The 22256-nt window shown below is 36.0% G+C and overlaps 2 protein-coding genes across 2 annotated transcripts; one reads left to right on the top strand and one right to left on the bottom strand.

Annotated features, from left to right (window-relative positions):
• Positions 1-486: 486 nt before the first annotated feature.
• On the top strand, positions 487-2386 carry LOC128239227 (probable G-protein coupled receptor 63). Its single transcript, XM_052955772.1, has one exon. It carries the CDS (start codon positions 815-817, stop codon positions 1910-1912), a length of 1098 nt encoding a protein of 365 aa, XP_052811732.1. The 5' UTR covers positions 487-814; the 3' UTR covers positions 1913-2386.
• A 7608-nt stretch (positions 2387-9994) lies between these two features.
• LOC128238847 (uncharacterized) lies at positions 9995-14607 on the bottom strand. The gene is made up of 5 exons (XM_052955130.1): positions 14513-14607; positions 13175-13359; positions 12624-12862; positions 11484-12424; positions 9995-11271 (listed from the first exon to the last, which is right to left on the bottom strand). The coding sequence occupies exons 2-5, from the start codon at positions 13293-13295 to the stop codon at positions 10296-10298; spliced, it is 2277 nt and encodes a 758-aa protein (XP_052811090.1). The 5' UTR covers positions 13296-13359; positions 14513-14607; the 3' UTR covers positions 9995-10295.
• Between the last annotated feature and the right edge of the window lie 7649 nt (positions 14608-22256).

Here is a 22256-nt window from a genome sequence, read left to right as displayed (position 1 = left end):
CTCATGTGAGCGCTTCAGGGCCATCATGGTCCTCTTCTTTGTTGGTATTTTTATGAAAAGAAATCGAGGCATCGCCTTCGTTCTGGTCTAGTTGACATCGTGTTATCACTTAAGCCTTGACCATGACTCAACATCCATCTTGGTAACATAAAACAATGACACTGACAATGTCAATCTAGCGCAAATATACTAACTATTGCCCAACAGAAAGCAATAGACGGGCGTTCCGATGCCGCCTACCGTCATGTTGGTTAAATAAACAACCCTTTCATAGATGTATTTAAAGAATTTGAGTTACACATCTATCACCTTGTCACTTCAGTTGTTGATGGCTTTGTTATTTGTTAAAAGAACGAAACAAAAATGGTCCACAAGAGTGAAATGACATTTTGGAAAATGTCACGGGCAAAAGTGAATCAGTTAAACTAGAACCGTTATCTCGTTAGAACTCACATGATAAAATCAACTGCTAGCACGTCGAATCGTGATATTGTCAACTGCCTTAGATCAAGATAGAGTTTCTCTCTAAACATGAAGTAAAAATCTGCGATAAAATGCTCTTGTGTGATTCTTACGGCTAGCTGTACTTCTGGGCGATTATTGTCGTATTTATTGGTTATGAAGAGAACTTACAGGATTTTCTTGCATTACTGCATTAGGAATTATAAATACGCCGGTAAATAAAATAATTAGTCCTCGTATAATGAAAATATGCTATTATCAGGGATGAAGTGTTGCATAAGTAGGATACATTCATATAATTCAGTTCAGACTGTGTTGGAATTACTCTTGAGTTTGGGACTAATCGAAAAACATGTCACTAGGAAACCTGACTTCAGGTGCTGACCTGTACGAGTCTTCCGTGAACCTTTCGCTCGGGGACCGGATCATCCTTGGAGCCATTCTCCTGTTTACCACGTGCTGCAGCGCAGTAGGCAATGTGTTCACATGTGTAATCGTGTACCGGAAACGACCGATGCGGTCCGCCATAAATCTGCTCCTTACGAATATCGCGTGCGCCGACCTTCTCCTTGCGCTCACACTGATGCCGTTCATGTTGTACCAACTGGCCGCTCCTTCAAGTGACGTCGCCCTAAACGTATGCGTCTGTCTGTCAGTGGCCAAGGACAGTGCGGTGTCTGTGGCCGCGTGCACGTTGCTCGTAATCAGCATGGATCGCTTTTTAATAATCGTCTTCCGGCGGGACCGCCTCAGTGTTTGCGTCGCCAAGTGCTGTATGGCGGTCATTTGGGCGTTGTCGGTGTCTCTCGCGTCTGTGCAGTTTCTAAGTAACGTTGATGGATTTGTGTTTCATGACGATTTTCTTTGCAAAGACAACAGAGGGTATTCCAAGAGTTCACTAGCCTACACTACAAGTTTGGTGACGTTAACGTTTTTTCTGCCCATGGTGGTCATGTTTTATCTTTACGCGACAATCTTACGAACGGTTCAGTTGACATCTAAAAAGATTCACAATCATTCTGGAAGTACAGTTAACGTTTCTGTGACACAGTACAGCAGCCAACTCGGACTTCCGCCAGTGGCGCACCCATACCGCGTCACCGGCGATTTTGACGCAAAGCGACGAGCATTCGGAACAATTATCATCCTGTATGTGACGTCACTTATGTGCTGGTTGCCCTACATGGCAAAACGAATCTCAATCAACAACAACAACAACAACGAAGAATCACAAAGTGATCCTGTGAATGTGTTCTTTTTGATTATTGGTTGTCTCAAAAGCGCCCTCTACCCTGTGATATATTGTGCACGTAATCGGAGATTCAGGCGAGCTTGTTCTGGGGTCCTACCTTCCAAACCTCGATTGCCCAAACGAACATTCAGAATAAAGTCTCGGAGAGTGAACCCCAAAGTGATCTACGAGATGTCAGAAATAGAAACAAGAACTTGAAGTGATCTACGACATGTCTGAAATAGAAACAAGAACTTGAAGTGATCTTCGATATGTCTGAAATAGAAACAAGAACTTGAAGTGATCTTCGATATGTCTGAAATAGAAACAAGAACTTGGAAGTGATCTACGAGATATCAGAAATAGAAACAAGAACTTGAACATTTGGAAAAGTGACCATCATGCCATTTGAAGACAGCGTTTTCAATTATAAAGTAGGGACTATACATAACGTGTTCATATATATATGGCCTGGCCTGACACAAAATGCCAGGCCAGGTTTGATACAGGTGTGCTCATTTTCATATAATCAATCAAATAATATCACCAAAAAGCTTGGGCGACGTTGTTTGGTGACGCAATGACGCGTAGTAATTTTAGATCGCTGTTGACGTCAAAATAGTTCTTAAAAAACGCATTTTGGACGAGTAGATATGTCTATTTCAATTAAAGATTTTGAGTACAATTATTATACAGCACTTCTTTTAAATGATATGTAATTTTTATAATACAATAAAAACTTATCAGAGATCGTGTGTTGCTGTGCGTGACTCATCCGGTATTGTGGGAGGGGGTGCCAGCATGGCTAAATTCATCGAAAATGCCCATCCTGTGTGCTAGAAATGCTTAACCGGTGTGCAAGAAATGCTTAGCCGGTGTGCAAGAAATGCTTAGCCGGTGTGCAAGAAATGCCTATCCGGTGTGCATAAAATGCAAGATCCTATTTATTAAATGCTCTCCGGTGGTTTATATATATTCATCAATGAAATAGAACTAATATTTCACTGTTTCAAACAGTGATAATACATATTTGATATACGAGTTCACTGGGACACAATATCTAAAATGACGTTACACTTGCTTCAATTTGACGCACTTTCGTGAAAAACTACAATTAACTGTCAGTTGACATCCTCTTTAGAAATATATAGAATATACTGCACCAAGTACCAAAAGCTTTATTTCATGAGTGAATTATTGGTGTTATTGAAATATATTGCGATCTTACATTGAAACAAACAATTTTCCTCTATTTGTTAGCTTTGAGTTATTAAGCAGTTTAATCGACTAGATCTACTAAACCTCAGAGAAGGGTTTTTGTGTTGTTGTATTTTTAAAGCAGGTTAAATATATATTCTTTCATGCTTTTCGATGAAATATGGGTTTTTAACAGTGAAATAACAACAGTGAAAATATCAATTTGATATTTTCACTGCAAAATAATGAGTGAAAATATCAACTTTTAGAACTACTTTTGAATTCATTTGTAGTTTAATACTTGCCTTGATCAAAGCAGAACACTTCACTTTGAACCAGTAGATGTTGGCAAAAAAATGTTTAAAAATTACAGAAATGTTTTATAAATGTAAATAAATATATATTTGGAAATTAACAACTTACCGTTTATTACCGGTTATCCCGATTTTCAAACATTTTCTTGATCTTGAAGCTGAATGTTCGAACATTTGCTTTGATACCAAACAAATTACAGACAAAAACAGCTAATCGAACATTAATATAATTTTATATCATCGTTTAAATGTATTTTGAACTGTTTGCCGTTGTAATTCTTAAAATGAGCTTCCCGGAGAATTCACACAACAATTTACAGATGATACGACATTTTACAATTACGATATTACGATACCCACGCCTCAAAATTTGTCAACAAACTAGCGTGGCCTTCACTCTTTAACTGGAAAACAAACCCGTTTTCAAGCGAAACAGACTGGTCTCTGACAGTAAGATGACTGAATATTCATTTATAATGAAACACATGCAGTCTTAAACGTAGAAGAACGTTTAAAATCCAATGAGTATCCGCATTTGTTTTGCTAACACATTAATTTGACCTTCCAAATTTTCATTCATTAAATAGTGGCGTAGTAATTTGGTTATTTATTCATGCCCCACTTAAAATAAAGTGTTTTCGTTATTTTTTGGAACATATGTGCACTTACATAAAATCTTTGAACTTAAAAACGAGCGATAATAAACTATAAGAATGAATAGCAGAGAACTATTTCACAAAAAACCGGAAATAAAAAAGTTGACAGCTATAATTTTGCGTGAGGGGCGCCCCACGGGTAGCGGCGTAAATAACACCCTTTTCAAAAAAGGGGGTAATTAAGAAATAAATTTCAAAAACTAATAAAGCTCCGAAAATAAGCATAAAAGAAACAGAAAATTTGTTTATTTCAGTGTAAGATCGTATTTTAATCCACTCGTGATCATAGAAAAACTACATTTTTTCTTCGCAACTCGTGAATATATGTTTATGACTCTCGTGAAATAAAATACGATCTTACACTGAAATAAACAAATACTCTCTCTCTCTCTCTCTCTTTATTTCAAATGATTTCAGATTGTTTTCTCTTTATATCAATTCAATAATAGATTAAGGTGGTTAGAGAATCATTTGCAAAACATATTGTAATTATTTGTTAATAATTTTTATACAATTCCTCGTCTTTTGACAAAATAAATGTGAGATTTTAGCCATAAATACGTTATATGATGATTGCAAATTGTTCAATGTGACCATGTCAAACCAAGAAGTGTAGTGTTCATCTTGGTTGCCATGGTACCGGAATGCATGCTATGAAGATAAAACCCTGTTTAGAACTGTTTGTCTTGCGAGGAATCGATGTTCGTTAGACACATTTCTACCACAGTGACGCGCATTGATATTGTAATCCCGCCAATGATTAGAAAAACACGGGTCTTTATATTATTACGAATTGGTTTAATAATAGCGTTATCCTAATAGAATGATAGAAGCTTATAAAAGGAGCAACAAATTATGTAAAATCAAGTCATGTTATTCTCTATTTGCCTAAGAGCGAACATCAAAGGAATACAGTCCAAACACATCTAACTTAAGTATCAGTTTCTGCCGATTAATGGACTGATATACACTTGCAAGTAAACTTTTAACTGAAAACAGCTGAGCCAGGTGTTACAAGATATTAACTTAATTATGCAATGAATAGTTTTAAAACTTGATTTCTTTAACTTCTGAATACCATAATGGTGAACGCACTTTTTATTACGACAGCTGTTTTAATGTAAGTTTGAATCACCAAAGGATTTGAACTCAATAAAAAGACAACTAATCGTAATTATCTGTTGAAACGCATACTAAAATGTGGTTGCAATTGACGCCCATCATGTCTGCACCATATTGGTTCCTTCTCGCTGTCGTATATATATAGAGTGAAATGAAAACATATGCCAATGCGCACCTCTCATTCGTTACTAAACGTCTCTTAAGGTTCGTAAACAATTATCAAGCAGTGCACGAGTGTTTAGAATCATCAAATGGTATTCAATTTAGCGTTAATGTATAATTTCAATCACGAGATTTGCGGATGAGTAACTATTTTGTACCATGCTGTTAAGGAAAACGTTCAATAATCAAAGCGCTGAAAGCACTGGCGTATTCTCTGCATGATCATTAGTAATTCATTTTAGCTCGATTGTGACGAAAGTTAAGCTTATAGAATCACTCTCGAGTCCGTTTTCTGGGCAGAAACCAGTACTGTGTCCCTTTTTGAGAGGCCATGAGAAAGTACCCCTGATGGGGATCGAACCCACAATCTCTTGGGTGAGAGAAGGACATCTATACCACTAGACCACTCTCACTTCATAGTGAGCATTGGGGTTTCCTTTACAAAATTTGAAACAAAGAAATAAGCAAGATCATCAGCATGTTGCAGCTAGCACAGCATTGCAAAGTTAAACTTACTTGATTAGTCAGTGAAATAGTTGAGATACGTTGAATAAAGCTTCAATGTAATAAATCAAATGGTCATTGACATGGACTCCAATGTACACTTACCGAGTACAAAAAAGGCTTTAATTTGCAATTAATGCATGACAAAGTTTTCTAACTTGCATATTGGTTGGGAAGCATGGGCATGGGGACTACTATAGCTGTACTAATGTTGTGAATAGTCGAGCTAAACAAACAAGTACAATAGTGTGAAAGATATGCTTAGCTGGGCAAGGTGAAACCTTGAAATATTTAAAAGGATGATTTATCATGAAAGGGATGAAATCAGTAGTAACTCGATATGTTTAAAAAAGACCATTTATTATGAATATAATAACATGCAGAAAAATAGAAATGTAGCTGTTATTTTTAAATAAACTGTTGGGACTAGAATATTGCATAAAACAATATCGGAGCTGTATAACGTAACAAGAGGCCCAAAAGGGCCTATGCTCTACTGGCATGGCTTTTGTGGTCATATCAATCCAAAGCATGTATGTATGGGTAAAAGGCAACAGACATATAGTTTATGTTTTGTGTTTGGGTTACCTGAAAACGTAGCACGTTCAACATCTGAGCCCAGAAAGTATTGTAAGCAGATTAGTTGCATGAACTATTTTAATATGTGCCAAGTAAAAGTCATCTGACAAAAAAAAAATGCTTTCAAAACTGTACTCATAGTAAAATTTTCTGTAGTTTTAAAAGTTAAAAAAAGTTGGTCAAAAGGTCAAAGTCAAGGGCATCCTATGACAACATTGATCAATTTGAACAAACATTCACAATCAATTGTGCTGAGATGGATGCACGAACACACAAAAAGATTTTCAAACCTTTCCAGATTTATGTTTACCAAACCTGTGAACCCTGGGTGTGGCCAGTAATGACACCAGGTGCATAACTTAAACATTCACAATCAATTTTGTTAAGATGAATGCGCAAACTACAGAACTTTAAGCTAAAAAATGGCCTTTGGGCTTTCAACAAGAACAAGGCAGAGTAATTCACAAAATCAACTGCAGAAGCAAAAAGCAAATTGTCTCTCAAAATCCTAGACTTGCAAATTGTCTCCCTTAACTCTAGACTTGAATTAACATATACATGTAAACTTGGCTAAAAATAGAATTCGCTCATGCAGACCTGGCTAAAAATAGAAAGCATTTCTTTAAAACTTTCATGGCCCATAATCTAGGCATTCATAGGCGGATCTTGCTGGTTTTCGAAAGGAACCAAGCTCTAATGGATATCTAGATACTGTACAAGTTTCATCGAGATATAATCAAAACTGAAGACTGTATCGTGTTCACAACCAATTGTTTACACAATAGCATTTTTTATACTATCAAGGGCCATAATCTAGGCATGTATGGGCGGATCTGGCTGGTTTTCGAAAGGAACCGAGCTCTAATGGATATCTAGATACTGTACAAGTTTCATCGAGATACAATCAAAACTGAAGACTGTATCGTGTTCACAAGCAATTGTTTATAGACGCACGACCGCACGGACGCACGACCGCACGGACGCACGGATGCACATACTACGTACACATTACCATCGCATAAGCTCTTCTGGCCTTTGACCAGTAGAGCTAAAAATGAGCATGAGTTTTAAGCATGTAGCAAAGGAACAGTTATTGTTGTTTTAAAATGTAACTGAAGTAAATGATATGAACACACTGTAGCATATTATGTAATGAAATTGTTAAAAAGCATCTATATTAATTGTGTGACTTTTTAAAAGTAAAACTTGAAGCAGATTTTTTTTATTTGTTTGCTTAACAATAATATAACAATGGTTCTTTTTATGCCTTACAGAGAATCTTTTACTGTTTAAACTTGAATTATGCAAAGAAGATTTGCAGATAGTTATAATGTATGTACACGAATAAACAAAACAAGAGCACCGCAGAGCGAATACCAACGGTCATGTGAATTTGTTGTCTCTGTATTCTTAAATATATAGTTTTGATAGATAAGGAGAAAGGGTGACCTGAACAAAAATCTTAACCAAGAACTCATAATTGGTATATCTGTGTGTATGCCGACAACGCTAAGGTGATGACAATAGCTCATCATTTTTTTCTCAAAAAATCAGATGAGCTCAAAATATCAGAACATATACACACCTAAAATGACCAAATGTACTCAAAAAAGCATACATTACATTTATTTTTCAAGTAAAGCTTAAATATTGCATGTAAACCAACAAGGGCAGCCTTGTCGAAAAGAAATACAAGACACATAAGAACTATTTTATACACACGTTATCAAACTCTTTATATATACTGTATGTAATTGGAGACAACTTGAGTAGCAATGCAACAAATTTCTTGTCAAAACGAAATACAAGGCACTTCAAATGCTACTAAATTGAATCAGGAGTAAATAACATTTATCACTTATGTACAATGTTATCCTTACAATCCTATAAGCCATATAGCCAAACATTTTTTTAAAAAAAACAACCGTATGTGCAAATATGTACATTGAAACATGCATATGGTAAGCAAATGGACAACTGTATTTCCTTTACAATGATGAGCGGAAAATGATATGATAAAATGAAAAAGTACTTTGTGAGACATCGCAAATTGAACATATTTTTATGGCATGCATAATAATTTGTGTTAAATTCTTTCTATGAAAAACAATTAAGATTTTCAAATAAAATAAAATGATGGCTAGCTTTAGCTGATTACATGCCTAGATGTTGTCTGCATCAGTCAGAAAGTAATAAGAATAATGACATGTATTAACATAAATAAAGAGACTAGAATATTGCATCAAAGTTACATTATAGTATATTTGAAATTAAAGAATTGTTAGCAAATGCTGTTCGAACTGAATTGTACACTATGTATGTACACACATGTACATATTATGTAAAAAGCATATACATTAAATATACCTTATATTCTAAAATTAAACATAAACATAGGAAATGAGCTGAACGTTTTAATTTGAATAGCAATTTAACAATATAAAATATATAGAGATGCCATTCAAGAGAAAATAAAATGGTAAATTATATAGAAGTGAAGATAACAATGTTTTCCTTCCAATCCATAAGCCATAAGTGACATTGTTTTGGAACCAAGCATTAAAATAGCTGAGATGTCATGTAGTTTTCATTTGTTTCTCCTGATTACTACATATGTAAAAGATTCTTTGTCCAATTTTGCCTATAATTATGCCGAACAGTTCTGTAGTTTACCCGGAATGCATGTCACAGGTTTTGAGTGGAAGGAAAATTTGTTATGACAATCTAACTAAGCATGAACTGACCATGCTTTCACTCTAGGTTTGTGACACACATTCCCCGTAAACTACAGACCTCTTCAGCATACTAAAATGCCCAATTTTAGGGGAAAATTGGCGCTGGAACATGGTCGGTGTTATGAAAATAATATGCTACAAACAACTGACAGAAACAAATTAAAAATACACACCATCATGATTTGTTCCAAAACAATGTGTCATGTCAGTACCAGCTCTGGCCATACCGACTTTAAAAGCTTAACACATATTTGCAAATATTTACAATGGAACAAAACATATATGGAATGGTAAAATTATGCATGAATTGAAGATGTAATAAACAATTGAGCACATTTTTTACAAAGTTGACATACAATGTTTTCCTAGCATTTTTTGCGTAAGCCATATAGCATATAAGAAGGTCATGAAGGCTCTAAATCGCTCACATGAGTACCATTGCTCCTTAAGACAAATATAGCCTGGTGAACTAGTTTTTGACCCAAGATGACCTATATTCGATACACCCAATTCTAATGAAATTCCAATTGAAAATGTGGCCTCTTTTGTGTACACAAGGTTTTTCTGAAATTAAGCCTGGTGATTTAGTTTTTGACCCGACATAAGTATGATAACCAATATTCAAAATTAACCCACATATCATTAAAACCAATAGTTTGACAAAATTTTATGACAGTTGGTGTGAAAAGGCAGCCTCTAGAGTGTTAAGTTTTTGACCTAGTGACCTTGTTTTTTAACACTACATGATCAATATTAGAACATGACCCAGATCTAATGGGTACAAACGTTCTGACCATTACCAATGAGGAATGGGGCAAACATTTTATGTCTATAGTGCCAACAATATTTTCCTTAACTTTGACTTTGTGACCTAGTTTTTGGCTAAATTTTGATTTTGTCCTGATTTGCATAAACACACAAAATCTGACCAAGTTTCATGAAGATTGGATACACAATGTGACCTCTAGAGCGTTAACAATCTGATTGTTGATAAAGATGGGCAAAACATACTGCTATAAATAAACACACATGTAAGTTGTAATATATTGTTTTAATTGATAATAAAACATGAATTAATTAACATTCAATCAATTGATTGTAAAGCCTACGAGTCCATGAAGCCAGGTGTCCACGCACTAATCGTTCCAGCAAATAAATACAGTATAACATCAATCAGCAAATCATGATTATTAACACTGAGGGTATCAGCACATTTTCAGAATGTGTTTCATCTGTTACTTTGGATATATAATGTAATGATATAATAAAAAAACAGGTTTGTTAAAGTCAGTTGAATATCTCGAAACAGTTAATATGGCTACATAATGAGAATTTACACTGGCGGACTCAAGGTAGCTATGCCTCTGGTTCTTAAATTGTCAAAACCAGCTTGCAAATCAAACGAAGCAGTCTGTTCAGCACTGACACCATGGATTTGCATCCCTCCTTTATGTATCATTGAAAGGGCAGAAACTCGTGCCTGCCGATTATCTCGATACATCGCATTTGAGAGGAGTTGCATCATACATGCGACCGCGCCACTGTCACCTTCTTCAGCAAAGCGAACATGTTCCCCAGAACCAGGCATTGTGTCGATAACAATCGAGGAAGCAACTGGATTCTGTTGACCAGGAAGATTTGGAGATGCTAGTTCCCAGTCGACGCATACAATTAGGCCACATGTCAACTGAGTTCGGCCTCCAAATTTGTACACCTGTTGACGCCGTAAGTCTTCTGAACACCCCGTAAACACTTTCCAAACTCTGTACATGCCATCTTCATCTTTAAGGAACCGAATACAATTTGGCTCGATTGATTCTTCCACTTTTACCGCTGCAAAGTCAATGCGCATTTCGTTGTCTAGCAAAGAAAACTGCGGATCGCATTCCCCCAGAAGGCGAAGAATTGCACCGGATTCGTGAACAAAAACGGAGTTTGTGTTGTTTGGATTGTTCACAACATGAGCGCACGTCAGGGCATACAGCTTGTTGGCTTCGTCCACAGCAAACCCACCAAGCGTTCCTTGTCTTAAATCTGATCTGGCTTGTTGGTCAGGCCATGGAGAATGAATTGTTTTTCCATGCTCGTGTTGGACAAGAACGAAAGACTGTAGCTCCTTTGTGACGATCTTTACAGTGTACGAGTGTACATAATTGTGTTCTTTTATCAAGGACCTGATTTCCCTTTCAATGGCATTGTAATACGATCGATCCTCAGTCATTGGTTCTCCACCGCTTTCGAGTGTCTGGCTTCGTACATAGACGGCAAACTCGTCATACATCGTGCCAACAGCATAAACATTTGATAATCTGAAATAAAGTAAAATGTAAATCTCAAAGCATTCAGACTGAAAAGAAACACTTTATGTAATTGGTTCATTTTTTGAAATTAAAAATTAAAATTCATTAATTTAAAACATTGTGAATAATACCCATTTTTAAGTACATGTAGTAATTTTATCAAACATTTTTCATTGAAATGATGCAAAAGAGCATTATTTTAACAACTTATGTAAGCATACTTTAGGAGAGCCTTTCTCAACTCCTGTGATACGTCAGGGGCTTTGGATGCTAGATGAAAGTTTTCGTCCGCCTGTTGAAGATAACCCTCGACCTCGTACGCCATTTTACGCACAATCTCAACATAACGTAACGCAGACTCCAAGCTTTTTTCAACATCAAACACTAGTTTCGAAATGTCCGCCACTACTTTGTCAACCAACCAATCATACCGAATTTCTTTCTCTTTGAAAGTTCTCTTGCTTCCCTTCTTTAGAAGTGTCCGATGCATTAAAGGTTTACCTTTTGCCTGGAGAACCTGATCTGCAGCCTTCATCATGAAGCTCTTGGTATTTTCGGACACACTTTCCTTGAAGCGCTTCTCAAACTCTGCTTCCTCCAGCATCAAGTTGCAAACTTGAGTGGAAAGTGGGTACTTTTGAAGAATGAAGTTATGTACGACATTGCATTTGTACATTCTTGCCAACTTTTGCATTGCACTTTCGGTCAAAACGCTACTTTTATCTGTTTGCGCCTGTTCAAGCTCTGATTCCGTTTCCATCTCTTCTACGTCATCGCTGTCGTGTTTAAGCGCGTCTTGCAAAAAACCGAACATCGTACTGTGCATTGGGTGACATTTGATAAATTGCTCCAAATCCGCTAAAGGAGATCCAGATGATCTTTTATCAGCGGGATAGAACCATCTAAGGTGGTCATAGATTTTGTGGAAACCAATGCAAATATCTTGTTCCAAGTATTTCGAGATTTCGTCTGCAACTTTGACACCGTCGTTATCAAACACAACATGGCAGTGTTCTTTGTCTTCAATCTTGCCAAGAATGAAGGTTTTCAGCAAAAACTGCTGTTCCGTTGTGGCTTCATTTTCTACGTTCAGAAAGAAAAAGGAGCCACATATGCCAGATTTCCTTGTGGTTTTCAATCTATCGATGGCCTGATTCAAAATCTAAAAATAAAGATAAATTAACATGCAATACTTAGTTTAACTAAAAAGACCAGCCTTTATGATATATGTGTATATATTAGTTTCATTTAGTTGAGAAAATAACAGTTTATGAACGATGTCTCTTTGTTTGATTTAATAAACTTAATTAATCTATAAACTGTGTAATTGGAATACTATGTTGGAGCGTGAATTAACATACCTTTTCAAAGTGTTCATCAATGCTCGGCCATTTAATGAAACACACGCTAATTTTGACTCCAGCTGGATCTATGACTGCAAATGTTTCCTCTTTCAGCGGGACGGGGTCCACGAGAATGTTGTCTAACAGTAAAGGTTCATTTCCAATAACATTAATCTCAAGCGTCATATCATAGATCGTGGTGAGCTTCTCCAAATACTGTAGGTTCCCTGTGTTGTGAAAACTGCTCGGGAATGCTCCTAAAATAGATATCGTGATACATTATATTCAACAACTTTCAAAATAATACAAGCGTTTTCGGCGTCTTATATAGATTGTTTAAACAAGTACAATGATTAAACTGAAATTGTTGTGTTTTTTTTTATCATACCTTGCATTAGAAAAACATGATTTCACAATACGATATATATTACAGTATTTTTTAACCTCTCCAGTGGCCTTATTTGCGAAACGGAAGTACTGAAAATTTATTGCTTTATTTATAGTACATGTAGAGCAAAATTGATAATTTCAGATATCTAGAACACATTTTAATTGATCGAAAAACTTACCAATTACCCTTTTAAACCTCGGGAAAAGATCAAGAAGCCGCCTCCTGTAGTAATGAGCCCGTGGATAGACACGCCACGTCGGGATCACCTCCCTCCGGGCATTCAAATTTGGCTGAGACATCCCTCCTACTTAAGTGGCCCGAATTAAGTCGGTTTGAAGCTTAGATGACATCAAATCAATTGATCTGTAATAAGTGAAACTATCAATGTATTTGATATTAACATCAAAATATTAATAATGTTGTACTTTCAGAACAAGACCAATACATTTATCGTTGATATCGGATTTTATTTTTGTTTCCTTCCAGTGACCAATTGCAAACAAATGTGAAACTAGGGCTATCACAAAATGAGACCGAATCCCCACATGCCCAAGTGTCGGAAATACTACATGGGTATAACAACGAAAAAATCACGTGGAACGTGTCTCACTGAAGGTAAACGTGCCACAAGATTGTCAATAATGTAGTGGCATGAGGAAGATTGTAAAATATTGGTACTGTTCTGTGACACATCATCAATAAGGCTTATAAATCAAAACATACTAAGTTCAGAAAGTTGCTTCGAGCTTGACCTCGAAGAGAGGGACACGGATATTGTGTGCGACACGTCCTTTTACTATGATGATTGCTATGCAAAAAAAATCCGGACACAAACTACATCATTATCAATAAGGCCTATATATAGTAAAACATACATAGTTAAAAAGATACTGTGTTCTTGACCTCGAAGGTAGGAACACCATTCTGAATTTAGGGCGACATGTCCTCATACCATTCAGGCTTGTACAACAAAACATCATGACCTAGTTCGGACGATTGCGGAGTGAACTTGATCCTATATATATATATTATATATATATTATATTCTTTAAATCGGACCTAGAAGGAGAAAGATATTGATCGTGCAAAAACGGGACGGACTGACCGATGGACAGATAGATCTGACGACATGCGTGATTCCTATATAGACCCCCCCCCCCCTTTACTTTGTAAAGAGGGGTATAATTATAAATATCAGAATCACATGCCTAAAATAAGATTATCCAATTCCAATAAAACGTCTGATTTTGTTTTCAATCACAGGAATTTGGCACATTACTTGAATAAACTGGAAGAAATTTGGGAAAGAAAACTAAAATAAGCCAAAGATATTAGCCAAGCTAATGTTAAGATGATTTTAAAATGAGTTTATCCGTCACCATTACTCATTAGTATATATCTCAAAATAAACGCACTTCTTATAAGCTTGATATTAAGCCTTTTTTATGAATCTCCATGAGTAAAAAGTTACTCAGCCGTTTCGCCAATATTATTATTTGTAAAATCAACTATTTACCTTGAGAAAAAGCGGATACAAATACGCTGAAAGAATATTTTTCATTAAAAACAGCGACTTTCGTTTCCAAGTGGGATTTCCAATTAGCAACAAAGCTATTTATAGTAGTTAATGGTTTTCCAAACATTGTCTGGTTCCCTGCATACTGATATTCAATACAGTACGTAGCGATAGTGTAAAGGGAAAGGACTCCAGATTACCTAAACCTATAGATATAAAACTCATAGATTCGATGTGCTCTCCAAATATTAAAGGGCCTCTTTAAATTATTTGAAGAGCTCTTCAATTGAAAACCATTTAATTTGATTTGAACAGGTGTTTAATTTGTTGTTGTTTTCATTAAGAATTATTGCAAGCGACAAATCAATTGAAGAGAACTCTTAAACAATAATTGAGGGTAACAACAGATTTGTACGTAGCTCTAGTCAAAGTTATAAAAATAATATCTCCATATTTATCTATAACTGATTTATAGCTCTTATTTTGATAATGAGTTATTTCATTTAATTGCTGAGATCATTAATTCGGTTATACTTGAAACAACAACATTTATTATAATAATTTGGCAATATATCTACAATTAAGTTATACGGAAGGTCTTTTATTGATATGGAGTTAGCTTTAATTCAATTGAAGACCTATTCAATAAGGTTGATCTTACAATATCTTCCATCGAATTGTAGAGATATCCTACTTATTTGGAATTTTCTCTAACACCATTGATTTTATCCATACCATGATCATAGTGGAGCACAGGCTCTTAAATGAAATTGATGAGGTCTATAATTAATCTATGAGCTCTTACAATATTTGAGTTTATAAAGTTGGCGTTTTTAGGGTTTGATACTGAAGTTTCTTTTCTGCATTCATAACAAACAATCTATAGATAGTTATAAAAGCACCGGACACAGGGATTATCTAAACAAACCTGCATTCAGAAACATATATTTGTGTTACATATTTCATTGCATATATCTTCGATGAATACCATTTTAAACTCCGTCCATCCAACCCTCCCTTCGTAATTTGTACCCGGGGGGTACTGAGTTTTCCGCACTAGCAGATACAGTGTGGACACACCACGTGGTTTGTGACGTCACATTTAGTTATAACGTGAAGTAAAATACCGCTCGACTCAAAAAGGATTATCGCTGTAAGTGTGTTATTTTTATATCAATTTTTATAAAACCTAGCGGAGGCTAAACGGAAAAATGTACACTACACTCGGTTACTAAGCGGCATGTTCAGTAATTTATAGTTTTTTTCAAAAATCGTGGGCAAATGCTGAAAATGGACAAAATATTGTTTGTTACGACGAGAAGCAAATTACGTTTCTGGTCCAAAAAGTTGTTTATATATATATTCACCATGTTTGCCTTAAAACGGAAGTCCCGGAATGCATATTCCATCCTAAGGATGTATACATAACTACAAATAAGGCATACAGTATATAGACTTCTAGCACACCGGATTAATAATATCTGTCATGTGTTCCCGTTCCGGATAGAAAAATCCGACCCGAGGGCACCTGCGTTGCCAGGTAACGAGGCTTGCCGAGTTACCGGCTACGCAGCGTGCCCGAGGGTCGGATTTTTCTATCCGGAACGGACACACATGATAGATATTTTTCTAGCATACCTTAAATAACATTTTTTGTGAAGAAAATACATAAGAAAGCGCGTTTTTGTACATTTCACCAATAAGCGCGTGCGATGATGTTTACTGACGTCATGACGCGCAGTAATTTGTATTCACTGCATACGTCAATAAGTTCCTTCGATATCAAGTCTTTTAAGGGTTATTTTGTTTTGTTCAACTTTGAACCTGTTTTGCAATGAGTATCGGTTATGTTTTACAGCAATTAAAAGACATATGCATATATGACAACTACATGTCACTGTTAAGTATGTCACTCAATTTATTGATCAGAAAACTTTATGATTCCAACAACACGTTACATGTTCTTCATAAGCTTGTCTGGTATTTTTTGACAAAAATGGAGTTTATATGTCGTCGGAAGGTTAGAAGTGCACCTACATGTAGTTTACATTAATTCTGTTTCAATTAAAACCCTTAAAACATTTGAAAGTAAGTTTAACAAACGTTCATTGAAGTAAACGTTGCCATTTTGTCTTTTTTCATTATCAATCTTGATTAAATGCATATTGATAGGCATATGTTAAAGTGTATACGCCAGTGATAAACCTTGATGTCGAACAATTGAAGCAAAACCATGTTTATCGGCACAATAAAGATGGTCAATGATTTAATCAAACAAAATGTTTTCTTTTTTCAGAATGATGCGGCCTCCCCTTGCCATGGGGAAGCGCTGCAGGCGAGCAAAGAAAAAACAAGGGGGAGGACGTAATTTCGTTTCATGCAAACATTAAGTGAGAAAAATGTTTCAAGGCAAACAAAATGGCGGATTTAGAAAGAAAAGTATTGATTCAGGAACCAACTTTTGCCTGGTAAGTGGACGTTTTCTTAAAAATTTGAGTGTATGCGTCCAGTATGTGGCGAAAACATCTTAGTTAGGCATCAAATTAAGATACACATCACATACCAAACTGAAAGACTCGTGATCATTAGCGATTCTCAGAACTAAAAACGTAGCCTCTCAAGGCTAAACAATTGTGCAGAAGTTTGTTTACATTTCACCAAAATGTGGATAATGTGCTTGCAATAAACAAAATGGAGAGGGTGGGGTTAAGGAAAAAAAATCGGCCAGGAAACGTGTACAGTCGAGCAATAACCAAGTTTTGAAAATAGGAATACATACATGGAAGCACCGTTACAACACGATCGATATGCCATATTTGCCGAGAAAATACGAAAACTTGTGGATAAAATCAACACGTTTATTTGTACACATTGCCTCCTAAGCCACAATCTTTTTAATAACTTTTTTATCTTTAAAGTTTTGATACCTAACTAAGATCGAAGAATATGTTTTCGCCACATACTGGACGCATACATTTTTCAAAATTTTAAGAAAAAGTCCACTTACCAGGCAAAAGTTGGTTCCTGAATCAGTACTTTTCATTCTAAATCCGCCATTTTGTTTGCCATGAAACGATTTTCTCATTTAATGTTTGCATGAAACGAAATTACGTCCTCCCCCTTGTTTTTTCTTTGCTCGCCTGCAGCGCTTCCCCATGGCAAGGGGAGGCCGCATCATTCTAAAAAAAGAAAACATTTTGTTTGATTAAATCATTGACCCTCTTTATTGTGCCAGTAAACATGGTTTTGCTTCAATTGTTCGACATCAAGGTTTATCACTATGTATTCACTTTAACATATGTCTATAAATATGCATTTAATCAAGTTGCACTTCTAATCTACCGACGACACAAACTCCATTTTTCTCAAAAAATACCAGACAAGCTTATGAAGAACATGCAACGTGTTGTTGGAATCATAAAGTTTTCTGATCAATAAATTGAGTGACATACTTAGCAGTGACATGTAGTTGTCATATTACTATATGTATATGTCTTTTAATTGCTGTTAAACATAACCGATGCTCGATGCAAGACAGGTTCAAAGTGGGCTCATTGCAAGATGGAGCGAGGTCGGCAATTGTTCCTAAAAACTGCTTTTCGTCATAACCAAATAGGTTTTGCTTTTCGTCATAACAAAATACAAACGTTTGATATTTCTATTTACTGTATGCCTTATTTGTAGGTATGTATATACCCTGAGAATAGAATATGAATTCCGATACTTCCGTTTTAAGGCAAACATGGTGAATATATATATAAACAACTTTTTGGACCAGAAACGTAATTTGCTTCTCGTCATAACAAACAATACTTTGTCCATTTTCAGCATTTGCCCACGATTTTTGAAAAAAACTATAAATTACTGAACATGCCGCTTAGTAACCGAGTGTAGTGTACATTTTTCCGCTTAGCCTCCGCTAGGTTTTATAAAAATTGATATAAAAATAACACACTTACAGCGATAATCCTTTTTGAGTCGAGCGGTATTTTACTTCACGTTATAACTAAATGTGACGTCACAAACCACGTGGTATGTCCACACTGAGATATACACATCGGGCTGATGTAGGCGGCTCACGTTGCCGATGTTGTATTAAATTAATAAAGATTAGGTGTTCAAGCATGGCAGTTCGCTATGAGTCAACTATCGACAAAGGAAACTCAATTACATTTTTACATTTCTTGAAGAGCATGCTAAAGTAGAGTTGTTACTACTATATCTATCCGACCAGGGTCGATCGGTCGTGCCAATATCATACATGTATACTACTTTTCAATGGCCATTTTCTCTTCCACTGTTGTCTGTCGCATGACTAACTGCAATCAAATCTCTGTGAAAAGTTGTCATTGTTCCGTGTGAATCGGTTTTGTTGTATATTTAAGTTGTTAGACTCATTCGTCTCTGGTTTAGCTGTCCGTTGACGAACAGTGTGTATGTTTTATTCTAATAAGTAACTATTACACAATATTTCAAAATTCCAGAAACCAATAATTCGTATATGTAACCTGGGAACAGGATTGGTACCAGGTGTAACACATATCACATTTAAAATGTTTTTAAACTAATTATGTTGTTTTAACATTGTATAATAAATTTTAATATGAAATAATATTTATGTAACTTGCATTAAATATTGAGTGTTAAAAAATAAATACTGAGTGTTAAAAAATACGCTGATTAAAGTATGACGATGAAACACCAGTAATCTGAAAGTTGAAACGTCAAAGTTGTTTCAATGTTCGTCTTAAAGGCGGCTAGTTGATATTGAGACGCCATAAAAAGGTGAAGCATCCACCTAAAATCCAATGCATGGCCGATATGGCTTGTGAAATCGGCTTTATGTCGGCCCGATGTTTGCCGTTGCTAGCTTGGTTCATGTCCATGTCTCAGCCAGCGGTGTGACCGAACTGGTTCTGTTTAATCGGGCTTCAAACCTAAACATCGGTAAAAAATCTTATCAGTCATTAATTTGTTTTCATGATTCAATGTGTTGTTTGAGAGTCTGCGATGGAATAACCATGCTTTGATTCGCTGGCATAAGTTAAAACGAAAGAAAACAAGGAAACTTGTTGAATTGATATCCTCCACATGATTCAGGCAAAGAAGATGGAATGGAAATCAAATGTTGGTGAAATATTCCAACCGAAACATGCAAAACGGCCGAAGTGTGATGATGGACTTTTATGAACGTTGAATATGCGAGTATAAGTATCTTCCATGGCCGATAATGTAAGATAGGTTCATACCGACCCGAGCGTAGGATGTTTCGCGGAAACTAGGTTTTTCTCCCACCTCAGTTAAACCAAATAAAGTATAAATGAAATTTTCCGTTGAACCTTTTATTGTGCGTAGTGAAAAAAAATGTCTGTATAGATATGTGATACTTCGTGGTTGCCATTGATATGCGCGCAGTGATTCAGATTATGTAAATAGTCAAATCGTTCTTTGAATAGTTCTGAGGAGAGTGCAGCATTTTTTTTAATGGAGAGTTAAAACTGTTTTATGGTGCCATTTGAAGCGAAAAATAAGTAATTATGATTTGAAATATTGCCACAAGTTATGGTTTGCATAATGCTACATGCGACGGTCTTCAACAAGGGAGGTAATTGTATGATGACAATAAAAAAGGATTTCCATACGGGTACTTGTTTTATATTTGCCCGTGGGCAAGATTATAAGTATCTTCAATGGTCGAGAGTGTAAGATTTTCATTCCGACCCTCGCGCAGGTTGTTTTGCGGAAACTCGGTAAACCTCGTTTCCGCAAACACCCTATGCTCGGGTCGGACCTATCTTACACGAGCGGCTATGGTAGATGCCTTTTCACCCACCTCAGTAAAACAAAATAAAGTGAAAATGTCTTTATTGATGGAACTCTTTTGTGCTAAGTGAAAATAATTGCGTATTGATATGCGATCATTCGTGGTTGTCATAGATATGCGCGCAGTGATTCAGATTATGTTAAGAGTCAAATATATGTCTTTAAATAGTTCTAAGGAGAGTGAAGCATTATTTCTTGAAAGGTGCGTGAAAACTGTTTTATGGTGACATTTGAAGTGAGAAATAATTAATTAGCTTTCTAAATATTGGCAGAAGACAAGGTTTCCATGATGCTGCAGACGACAGTCTTCAACAAGGGAGGTGATTACAATGTGGTGATCATAAAAAAGGAGTTCCATACGGGCATTTTATCTTCGCCGGTGGGCAAGCTAGTTTAAAACTTATCCAGAATTTCATCGAGACAATCATTTCATAATGTTTCATGAAGCTTGAAGTGGATAAATTGCCTGATTGTTCGTTAGATTTTAGATGTGACCTAATGATCTAGTTTTTGATCCCATGTGACCCACTTTTAAAGTCCACCAAGATAACACATATATAGGGGAACATTCTGATCACAGTTGTTTTACAAAGTCTGACCAACTGATACAAAAAGTTTAGATTCCAGACAAAACAATCTAAGATTTGATTAAGATTCTTGAATATTGGACCAAATATAATGTATCTCGTGTGTTCCAAATCAAAGTTTTCTAGCATTTAACCTAGTGGCCGACTTTGTGACTCGATGTGACCCACTTACACAAGCGGTCGAAATTTTATCAAGGAGAACAATCTGACTAAGCTTGAACTGACCAATACATATCATGATATTGCAAAACAGGAGCGCAAACTGTTTTTTAGATGAGTGGTTAAACTAAGGCAAAGTTAAGAGAGCGAAAACTGTCAAGGCAGTTATTGACAATTCAAGTATCGTATCTCTGGAGTGACTGAATAGACAAGTGGATATTGAACCTGACCAAGATATTCTGCCAATACACATTCTGACTAAATTTTGGAATGATTGGACGGAGGATTCAGAAGTTGTTGTTTGGACACGACCAATAAGAGATCATTTAAATAATTAGAGGGCGATGACTCTCGATTATTCAGCGATATGTCTGGTTATCGATTTTGTCCGAGATATTATGCCAGTACACATTCTGATTGAATTTGGTGGTAATTGGAGAAAGGCTTCTTAGGTAATTGGACGGACAAGACCAATTAAAGGACAATAACTGTGAGTAGAGCGTTATCCCTCATTTTCTAACACACCGTTAGGCAATTGCGGTGAATTCGCCTGTGCTGGAAAACTCCATTTAGTCATAAATGCCTCAGGCAACAGACTGATTGTCAACTTAGGAATATATCAGTGAAATTATAAGTTTTCCATATAAACGTATAGTGAAAAGTAACCCAGCACCGGGCGACCGTGTTTTTGATAAAATCAACATGGAGTGAAAGAATTTGATAGAGTGTCATCAAAAGAACATTTCTATGAACTCAATTTGAAATAGGATCAGCGGATTCTTCGGAGAAGAGTTTAAAAGTTTTCCATAAAGACATACATTGGAAAGTAGCCCCCCCCCCCAGCGGTCATGTCTTTTAATTAATCAACATGGGTTAAAAAAACTTGATAAAGGGTTAATTTACTTGCATTTCTGTGAACTTATTTGAAAATTCGGCCAACAGATTCTGATTTAAACGATTAGGGTAAAGGAATTTAATACAGGCTTATCTAAGGAACATTCTGTGAAATTATGTTGAAATCGGGCTAGCGCATTCTGAGGAGATTTAAAAAAAAATCCTTTTGGTTGCAAAATTTATGGCAACCCGAGTTCTGCATGGAACCACTTTTATTAAAGGAATCTGGAAGAGGAACACTCCTGTGCAGGTGAAATTGTCCCAATGGTTTGGGAGAACTA

This window comes from Mya arenaria, chromosome 6 (assembly GCF_026914265.1).
Source record: "Mya arenaria isolate MELC-2E11 chromosome 6, ASM2691426v1".
Classification (NCBI taxonomy): Eukaryota; Metazoa; Mollusca; class Bivalvia; order Myida; family Myidae; genus Mya; species Mya arenaria.
Note: the sequence above shows the minus strand (reverse complement) of the source record. Positions and strands in the feature narration are given on the sequence as shown.